Here is a 10945-nt window from a genome sequence, read left to right as displayed (position 1 = left end):
GATTTTTTAAAATTAAATGAAACCAAGTCTGCAAGCATGTTTGGTGGATTTGTACTTAGGTTATTAACATGCTAAATTAAGACATGTTATGTTATAAAGTTACATTATCTATTTTAAAATTATAATCGCAGTTGGATTTCTAAAATTCCAACTCATCACTTTTCATTGAAACAGAAACAGTCGTAAACCGGAAACGGATGTTGCGCCTTATGACCTTGTTGGTTTTGAACGCTTTGATTTGAATTTAACCAACCAAAATATCATAGGCGGGTTTTTATGAGAAGAGGGAATTTCGAAAATTTACAGTGGCTGTATGTGCTGATAAAAGAAAACTCGACATATTGAACTCAAATGAAGTTATATATTCTAATTCTATGGGTTGAAATTAGCTATATTATTCGATATACTATCACTTGTTTGACTTTTTGTGGCTCCGGACAGCGTTACTACACTTGAGTCTTTCTCGCGGATGCAAACACATAACCTAGATGACTAGCCTCCTAGCTAGCTTGCTTAATCAGCACGCCAATCCTCAGAGGTTTAAACGGCCAGTATTTGCAGAAAATGTGCTACAGCTAGCTAGCTAGCTAGTTAGTTAGCTATCTTTTTTTATAAAGTTAGAGAAATGCAATTGGCTAACGTTTTGATTACTAATGAGTTGATCACGTGAAATTGCATCTAGAACAAAGATGGCTAGCAATTGTGTTGATATTGTAAACTGGCTAGCTAACTAAATCACAGGCTACTGGCTTACCGTACAATTGAGATAACGCTACATAACAAATCAACGCTAGATAACTAGTTAGTATTCTAATAATGAAGAAAAAGACAAAGACACGAGTTGAAGGACAAGAAGACGCTCTCAACGAAAGTATGCTTTTAACTTACTAGCTTGTTCCGATACGTATTATGATAGCCACTCATGTATAAATAAGCAGCGTCTACTTTTCAAGTAATTTATTTGTATAAGGATTTTTGAGTTAGCTATGGTTTGTATTTGTTGTTTTTGTAGTGTGTGAACTCTGTAAGCGCCGCGACAACTGCCCAGACAAATATGGAGAGAAGATTACACTCCAGGAACACAAAATCACTGTCCATTACTTCTGTTTGGTAGGGAACAACGAGTTTTGTTTTGTGACTTCTAGAGCAATGCTAGCTAGCTAATGTGTAAACTGTAGCAAAAGGTGGCTAGATAGTTATCTAACGTTTGATGTTGCAGTTGATGTCCAGTGGAATATTCCAGAGAGGAGAGGACCATGAAGGTATTCATGGATTTCTTGTGGATGATATCAGGAAGGAGGTTCGCAGATCAGCCAGACTGGTAAATGATACGTTTTTAACGACGTCGCAATGCCTTGAGTAGGGGTCCTTACTTTCTTAATGGATGGTTCTGTGTTGTGTTGGTGGCTTTTTGATGGTTAGGTGGTTAATTCAGTTTCCTTATTTTGCGCAGCGATGCATGAGCTGTAAAAAGACGGGTGCTTCAGTTGGATGCTCCATCAAAAGCTGCAGACAAATGGTCCACTTGCCATGTGGAATAGAACAGGAGTTTATTTTCCAGTTCACTGATTTGTTTCCGTAAGTGAATTTATTTTGCTTTTTTTTATACATATAATGGTGAAGTGTTTAAGCTATATCCCGTTATCTTTTTTATATCTGATGAAATTGCAGGTTATGACATGCTGCTGTTGAGTGTCGACAGTAGCTGTGTGGAGCTCTACTCCTTTTTCTAGCACTGCAACTTTGTGCTTAGAGACCTTCTTATTGAATATCTAGACATCTACTTAGTTTAAAGAAAAGTTACAAAATACTGCTGTTCACATCCCTTGTGCAAGCAAATAAAATGTTGGCTGTATAAATACCCTTGATATTATGAGATAGAATTGCATTATGTGGACAACTATTTAATATAAAGATGTGTTGCCAGGTCTTTTTGTAAAAAGCACTGCCCCACTCAGACCTGCTCTTCTAGCCCCTCTCTGCCACTCTCCTGCTCCATCTGCTTGGAAACCCTCGAGCCCGTTCTCTCCTACTCTGTACTCAAGTGCCCTGCTTGTCTTGGAAGCTGGTTTCACAGAGACTGCATTCAGGTAATGCTACTGCAGATTTAGGATAGACACTTATATGTACATGCTCTTCTACTGCTGGGGAGATAACGGTGACAGAAGGTTGCTTTTCTGCAATTTACCCCTAATTTTCCTTTTTCCTTCCAGCATCAGGCACATAGTGCTGCCATGTTTTTCTTCAAATGTACCCTATGCAACAACAAGGACCAGTTTCAACAAGAAATGCTCAGGATGGGAATACACATACCAGAAAGGTATGTGTGTTTTTATTTTTTTATATGTATGTATGTATGTATGTATGTATATGTGTATATATATATATATATATATATATATATATATATATATATATATATATATATATATATATATATATATATTTTCACATCAGATAAGCATTTTTTATCTTTCTTTTAGAGATGCATCCTGGGAGTTGGAAGAAAATGCCTACGGGGAGCTATTGCATGTGTACCAGCACTGTGATGCCGTGAATTGTTCCTGTCTCAAAGGTCGCAGTTACAGTGCACAGTCAGGGTAAACATTCATTGTTTTATAACTAACTAAAGCCTGAATCTTGGATATAAAAGTGGCTGAAAATATGCATGTAAAACGTTTTGAGACTTATCAGACATTTGAGCTTTGTCACTTTTGTTCTTGCCCCAGTGATGCATTGCAGTAAACTTCTCAAACTAAATACTAGCTTCTTTTTTAAGTATCTTCCTTGAACCTACACTCATTGGCTACTTTACTTTATACATGTATGTATCTTGTATTGGTATATTTAAGTCTAAATTTACAAACAAAAGCCCACCTGTTAACATGCACGATTAGTCAAGACATTATTCTTCAGGAATCCTATCTAGGGCAGTAGCTATGACAGCTAGCTGGTTTGTTTGGGGTTTTTTTTTTGTTTTTGTTTTTTTTGTTTTCTGTATGTGTCTGGGTGAGCTATGTCACATTAAAAAGAAAGAAAAGGAAACAACCTCAAATGCTCCACCTCTTAAAGTTTCAAATCCAACCACTTTACTAGTTTGGAAGTTTGTTTCCATCAAATGTAAAAAATCAGTTTTTTAGTAAAAATGACTAAGGTTTCTCATAACTGAGATATTCTAGTAATGATTAGTAGTATGAAACTGTAGGTTATAATAGTGGTACTAGGTCAGAATTATGAGTTGTAATATTAAGTCAGTTATGGGATGCTAATTTGGTTTTGGTTCGGTAACTTTCTCATTAATGTCTTGATTTTTATTCAGGTGAAAACTAGCTTCTTTAGGAAATTTTGACTTAGACAGCAAGAGTTACTATCAAATACTATCAAAGAAAGGGCAATATGTAGGGTGTCCAAAGCTCTGGATCCACAGACTGCATTAGAATCTTTTTAGTCTGAAATGTTCTCCTGCTTATTAGGCCATAGATTTTGATGTTTAAAAACAGTGATTAAACACTTTAACTGCAATGGCTGAAAAGTCCCATCATGCTGCAAATCTAAAATGCGCTGTACATACACAAAATATATTAATCAAAATGACAACACATGCTACAATTTATAAACATGATGCAAATTCATGAATGCTATACAAATTTAGAAAACACTTAGTTCAAAATGATAGCACATGCGCAACATTTTGGAAATGTACAACTTCAGGAAACGCATCCAATTCCAGAAATGCTGCAAAGCCAGTCACAACACAACTGAAGACAAGCTAAATACCTACATTGAGAGCATGTTATTCGTTTTAAAATAAATTTTGTATGCATGACAGTTGACCAGCATGACCATCTTAACCAAACTGGTCAATGTAGTAGACCGGCTGAACTTTCAGACTTGAATGAAAATGTAACCTATGCTGTAATTTAGTAACACACTCTGAATGTAGCTCAGTTTTTTAGACAGAAACTGAGTTGCATTAAATGTTATTTTTATCAGTGTTCTTTAAGGCATCATTCTGTATAACCTAACAACAGTAAATATGCAAGAATTTTGGGCATGAATAGGTAATTTTGTTCGTTCTGTATCAACCTAACCAATAATAAAACCATGGTAATTGCAAATCTAATTACTTTTCACTAGCTGTTCCATCTCATAGGAGTCCATCCTTCACTGGAAACACTTCTGTTCTGTTGACTGGATTTGCAGCATTTCTGAATTTACATTTTTTAAAATTTGCAACGCATTTCAGAAATGTATCGCATGTGTTTTCATTTTGATGAATATGCTTTGTGAATTGCAGTGCTTTTTAAAAAAAAAAGTATTTATTTTTATTATTTGCCGTGTGATTGGTCTTTACAGCCACCGTATTTAACACCTTATAGTAAGTGAATTATTCTGCGTGTATTAAGCTAGTACATCATGTTCATCATAAATGGCTTTTAATGTCTTTGTCACTGGTGAGATGAGTCCTATGGTAGGAAACTGGCCATAGATGAAGGCATAGAGGATGGTTAACTAATTATACATGACAACGAATGGGTTATACACACTAACAATACAACAAGAAGCTAGGTAGGTGTTTCCCAAACCTGGCCAATAAAATAAATGTCTGTGGTCAATGACCACAGTTGTCAGTTGACCACAGTTACCACAGTTGTCATTCAGATATTTTTGTCTGACAGGGCTTTAAAATAATTACTGATGTTAGGTCTCTGATCTAATAGGATTTTTGAGATTGTTCGGTGTAAGTTTTGCGGATCCAGTGGGACCCACCGTAAATGTTCGTCCCTCAAGCTTTATGAGAGCAACTGGAGTTGTGTTGATTGCAAAGCTGCCATTGAAGGAACGGGTAAGAAACAGTTTCCCTGCCTGCAGTCTTAATTATTTACTGAAACCATGGCTTAGCTGCCACATTTTCACCTTATTGAAAGATGGGTTTTATGTTGAATGTTTTCCTCCTTTATCTTCCCATTTTCCCTGGCTTGTGACAGTGTCCACGTTGCCAAACCACGTTAAATCACCATTGGCAGAGAGGCAGGAGAAGAAAAGACTGATTAAAAGATGTCTGTCCAATCTTCACTCATCACTCATCTCTAAAAGGTACCTTTGCAAGTGTAACGGGAAGTTGCACTGGGTGGAGTTTCCATGTTCTCCCTGTGTTTGTATGTGTTTCCTCTAGGTTCTCTGGTTTCCTCCCACAGGCCAAAAACATGAAGGTTAGATTGATTGGATACTCTGAATTGTCCTGTATGAATGTGACCTGTGTGTGTGTGTGTGTGTGTGTGTGTGTGTGTGTGTGTGTGTGTGTGTGTGTGTGTGTGATTGTAAAAGCTGATGTCGGTCTGTAAAGTGTCCTTGAGTCTGAGAAAGGTGCTATATAAATGATCATGATGATAATACTTGAACAGTGATGACTCGCGCCCACTGTTTTTCCCTTTTGCATACATGGTTTGTGGCCTGACTTCAGACTCACTGATGTGTGCCTGTATTTGCACGAGTGTGTTATTTTCTAAGTAAATAGGTGAGAAAGTTGTATTTGGGCCAAATGACTACATACCACAGATTTGTTCAGTCACATTTGTTCGTTCCTCCAGGCGCCATGTGGATGCCAGTCCTCCAGAGATCTTGATGGGTCTGGCCGCTCAGCTATTGGCACAGCAGACTACGGCAGTGCTGGTGAAAGACGGTGAGGCAGTGGAGGCAGCACTGTGGGCCCTGCGACAGAGTGACTTCAACCCATGCCGGGCACTGTCCGTGAGCTTCTCCAGAGACAAACAAAGTCACACAGTGGTCAGCCAGCGCCGCTTTCTCCGCCTCCTCCTAAACAACATACAAAGTTTGAGCATCTTTGTGGGCCCTGACGGGGCTAAAAACCTGGCTCTGAACTCACAAGGTAGGACAGTTTGTCCCCATTAAATGTGGATGTCGTAGTTTAAGGACTGTCCAATATTCATTTACACCATAAATAGCCAATACAGGGTGTGCTACTCAGCTAAGCTTTACGATACATTAATTGTTTTCTGTATATTTTAAATATAATGTATTTTTCATTGGATTAAAGTGTTAAATTAGATTTAAATAATTGAAACTCATTTTACCATCTTACCTATGGCTGATTCTGACTTTGTCTTGCATGTATGTGTAAGCTGTATAGACTCAACAGTGCTATTTATGCTACTATGGTAGGGTGCTCAAAAACTCCAAGGCCAGTCAGACACTGGATAGAAATGTATTTTAGATCAATAGTGACTTTTACAAAGTTACTCTGTAAACTTATGGATTAACCTAGTATAAAATATCATCTTACCATTGTAGCTAGTAAACTGATCAAAATAACATTAATTCATGTAACATTGACTGCTGTAATTTCATATTTTGACCAGATGTACTTAAATGATAGTATCTAAGTAACTAATCGTTCTATAATGCCACCAAGATTATGTAATGAAATTGCATGATATTTGCATCTAAGTAACAAATTTTATTTATAGCTCCGATTCATCGATGCTTGAATGCAAATGTGACCTTATTTATGCACATTTTATTTACTTGACTAAATCTAATGCATACCTCAAATTCAAAACTTTTCTACTCAACTTTCACAGTGTATGCCAGTATGATGCATTATAGATACGTGTGATGCCAGCTTTTGAGCTCCTTGTATTGCTTGTTTAAATGTGTGTGTGAGAGTATTATATGAGGGTCCCCAAAGACAACAATCATCATACTTGAGTAATATAATAGCTTACCCAGAACAGAATGTCAGTCTGGTTAATGCCGTTGTTCCTGTGTGCAGCCCTGAGGGATGATCTGTATTTTGAGATGGGCAGTCTGTTGGCCCTCTCTCTGGTGCACGGAGGTCCTCCGCCAGTCTTCTTCTCCTCTGCGCTCTACCACAGCCTATTCCATTACCCAGCTGATTACAAGTTTACTGCAGCAGACCTGGGTGATGACACTTTAACACACAGAGTCAAAATGGTAAGACTCGCTTGATATAGTTATGTCTGGGTTAAGCTGCTTTGAGAATGGTGATACACAAAACCCCTGCACATGGGCTTTAACATGCATTATAAACAGTAGTATATGGTTTTGTTATGTTTTGTTTTTTGCTATCATGGTGGGGTTTTTTGTTTTGTTTTTTTTGGGGGGGTTTGTTTTGTTTTTTTGGCATGTGCAATTGTTTGACCTGTGTGTTTCAGATAGAAGAATCAAGCTCTTTGCTGGAGTTGAAGAAAGCAATGTGGTCTGCCTCAGAGTTTTTGCAAGCAGCAGGCTGCTGGCGAGAGGTCAACAAACTCTCTGATAAACACCTGTTGCTGGAAGACATTCTTAACTTCTACCTGATCATACGAATGCAGCTGCCTCTTCAAAGGTTGGTTCCCCACATACATCTTTACCCTGCTGAATTTGACTGAGTGACGTTGCAAGCAAGGACCCTGAGATGATAAGCACCTAAATCTTTAGTATGAATTTTAGACTAGCATGTAAATATTACAATAGTGGGACAGCAGTACAATATTTGTTTGAATTATACCAGATAATTTTATCATAATGGGTAATGATTTTACCAGGTAGGCTTTCTACCAGGTAGGAGTGGTGCCAGTGATGGACTCCAACACAGTTCATATATATGACGGACGTTTGAGCTTTTTTCTGTTTGCCCCGTGCACTACTCGGGCGGATTGCGGGAGAGTAAATAAAAAGTGTGTCGGTTGCATGCATAACAGGCTGATGACTGAAAGTGGCATTGTAATTACAGCAAATGTGTAACTGCTGTCGCCGCTGTAGCAAGTGGTATTAAAAGTAACAGATTTCCTCGAGTAAAATATGGAATCGTTGTAGATTAGTAGATTTTTTAAAGTTAAATTTTAGACTAGTATGTAAATATTACAATAGTGGGACAGCAGTACAATATTTGTTTGAATTATACCAGATACAATTATCATAATGGGTAATGATTTAACTTAAATTTTACAATTTTTTTTTATTATTGTTTGCATTCTTTAGATTTCGTGAGGGTCTCAGGACCCTTGGTGTGTTTGAGCAAGTGCAGGCATGTGCAGAGGGCTTCTACCAGGTTTTCTGTGGCCCAGTGGAAACAATGACAGCAGAATCCATATTTTCACTTTTCACTCCTTGGTTTTCTGAAGAGGAGGAACAGAAAGCAAAAGAAGACATGACCTTGGGTTTCTGGAAGCAGTACCTACATGAATGTGAAGGTGTTATTTTTGTTTTACTGCTCTTTTTCAGTTGAATATAAATCATATCACGGAGTCAACATCCCAAATAAACATTCAGTTGTTTTATTGCTATATTATTGTGAACTATTGCAATCACTGAAATAGATATTTTGAACATTCTTCTCAAGTAGAACTCATTATAGTGTGCAGTACACAGCAAAATTAAATGTTTCACCTGGACCCCCAAGGTGCATGATGCATGCATGACATACACAGTGCTGACACTGATAAGTGGGGGCAGTAGTAGAGCATTTCAATCACAAAAAATATATAACATGGCAATAAGACATAAAGTAAACACTGTAACCACTTAACTCCTAACCACACACACAATTTTTGGGTCATCACCTCCTTTTGTTCCAGGTGGACGATGTGCAGCATCACTAGAAGATATCCTCGTGTTTGCCACTGCTGCTGATGTAGTCCCTGCCATTGGCTTCAGTCCTCCACCCTCATTATCCTTCCTGAATCCATTGGACCCCTCCTGTGCTTTTCCTCAAAGCCAGCCTGAAGCTAACCATCTCATTCTGCCTGTGCTTTCATCCTATGAGCTCTTCAAGAAGCATTTGGAGTATGCCGTGTGTCAGCTGGCTGTGATGCAGGCTGTTTGAACATTTTTTATTTATGGGTCAGAGCTTAGATGTGTTGCTTCTCTCGGACTTCTATAATGGTGCTAAATATCTCTACTGAAGCAAAATGTTTAATCTGTAATACTTTCCTATGGTATATGGTTAGAAATATAAAAAAAACTGCCTGCCTTATAAACTCAGGCAGTGTGCATTATTCCTAGCCAGTAGAGCAGCACCAGTCAGCATTTACACCTGCAGTTTAATCCACTGTGTTTATTTACATATAACGTAACTGAGTTGTAGCTATAGCATTTCCCATATAAGGTTTATTTTTCTTTTATAATTTTCTTTTCAGGGGTAGCGGAAGAATAACCAAACTTGGTATTACATGTGCACTGAGTTTGTTTGAGTAACGTAACATTAATCTCTGGACATCATCCTGTTCAGTTTTCAAGACCATCAAGTACATTTGTCAGTCATTTTATCTGAGCCTAAAATATCTTGAATGCTTTTCTTTAACCCCTACATTAGTCTTTATATTGATGATCCTGAAAATCATCTCTGATCTGCTACATTTTTTATTTTGTTTTTTACAGTTTGGTATTACTAAAATATAGTTATTGCTCATTCTACCTCCTGTAACAAGGTGCTCAAGTAAGAGGAATGGGGAATTTAAAGTTGTCATTGCTATAAGTTAAATTGATTGGATAGCTGGATTGAAATGTAACTCATTGTTTTTTATCTACTCAATACGTCTTGGTGTTCTTTTGTTTGTTTTTGTTTCTTTGTTGTTTTTTTTACAAAGGTAGTTATATAGTCTACCTGGGTTGCCCAATGACGGAAAGACACGCTTAGAGGCAGTTACCAGGTTTAACGGACAGTACAGATAGCCAATGGACGCGTCAGTGGTAGGAGTGGTGCCAGTGATGGACTCCAACACAGTTCATATATATGACGGACGTTTGAGCTTTTTTCTGTTTGCCCCGTGCACTACTCGGGCGGATTGCGGGAGAGTAAATAAAAAGCGCGTCGGTTGCATGCATAACAGGCTGATGACTGAAAGTGGCATTGTAATTACAGCAAATATGTAACTGCTGTCGCCGCTGTAGCAAGTGGTATTAAAAGTAACAGATTTCCTCGAGTAAAATATAGAATCGTTGTAGATTAGTAGATTTTTTTAAAGTTAAACTCCCGACATTTTACTTCGTTTATTACATTGATTCAGTCTGGCACCGAACAGCGAGCCATTTCTCCAGCCATGTTTCAATTAGATTAGTAAATGATGATGTTGGCATACAATACTCAGTTGGTAACAATATTTAAAAAGTGCTGCGTGGAAGCTGAAAAGTGACCAAAAAATAACTGCTTCAGACTGGCAATGGTGCAATTATGATTTTTAGCTCGCCACCGCCCCCACCCAAACAACGAACATGCTTGGGTGATGTACTTGTTTTCAGACTTATCAAAGTTTGTTTTCTTATTTCCAGGGCCTTAAAGGAGAAGAGAAGTGTTTGTAATGAGTACAAAGCAATTAGTGCTCAGCTTTCTGACATTGTTGACATTTTCCCCCAACTTTTTCAGCACAGGTCACTTTTAAGGTACAGATGTACAGATGACACTAACGTTTGTTTCAGGTTATGCAGCAACATGAGCGTTTCTTGCAGTCAGGCTATAGGAAATGGATTCTGTTAGTTTGTGTCGGCGATATTTTTTATATAAATCATTTGTGTATGTAAACAAAGAACTTTGATGTTCCCTGGAGTCTTTTTGTGAATGGATTAAATTTATGCTTTTAAATCTTTTCATATTACATGGCATAATTTTGTACGGGGTGTCAGTTGACTCTTATATTGAGACGTTCTTTTCTACCTGTTTGTGCCGGGTGTGTCAAATTAATCCTGCATCGTTTAAGATTCGGGTGCACTGGAAAAAAAACTTTTTGTATAAACTCGATCATTCACACTCGATTCGCAGTTTCTTGTAAAATGTTTGAAAGCATGTATAATGAAAAAGAAAATGGTACATATGTATGCCATTTAGCGTATTTATTAAAGACTTACGTTCTGTCTGTGATGCCTCGAATTTATAATAAAAAATCTTTGTTAATTTAAGCATAAATGTTATCTATAAATGGAACTG

General features: G+C 37.6%; 1 protein-coding gene across 1 annotated transcript; it reads left to right on the top strand.

Annotated features, from left to right (window-relative positions):
- Positions 1 to 265: 265 nt before the first annotated feature.
- g2e3 (G2/M-phase specific E3 ubiquitin protein ligase) lies at positions 266 to 10796 on the top strand. The gene is made up of 14 exons (XM_027000369.2): positions 266 to 871; positions 1013 to 1110; positions 1220 to 1321; positions 1454 to 1578; positions 1928 to 2090; positions 2214 to 2320; positions 2484 to 2600; positions 4722 to 4846; positions 4989 to 5097; positions 5592 to 5890; positions 6794 to 6975; positions 7197 to 7369; positions 8005 to 8216; positions 8601 to 10796. Exons 1-14 carry the CDS (start codon positions 817 to 819, stop codon positions 8846 to 8848), a joined length of 2115 nt encoding a protein of 704 aa, XP_026856170.2. The 5' UTR covers positions 266 to 816; the 3' UTR covers positions 8849 to 10796.
- The last annotated feature ends 149 nt before the right edge of the window (positions 10797 to 10945 follow it).

This window comes from Electrophorus electricus, chromosome 13 (assembly GCF_013358815.1).
Source record: "Electrophorus electricus isolate fEleEle1 chromosome 13, fEleEle1.pri, whole genome shotgun sequence".
In the NCBI taxonomy this organism is placed as follows: Eukaryota; Metazoa; Chordata; class Actinopteri; order Gymnotiformes; family Gymnotidae; genus Electrophorus; species Electrophorus electricus.
The sequence above is the reverse complement of the archived record's forward strand: the minus strand, read 5'-3'. Positions and strand labels throughout refer to the sequence as shown.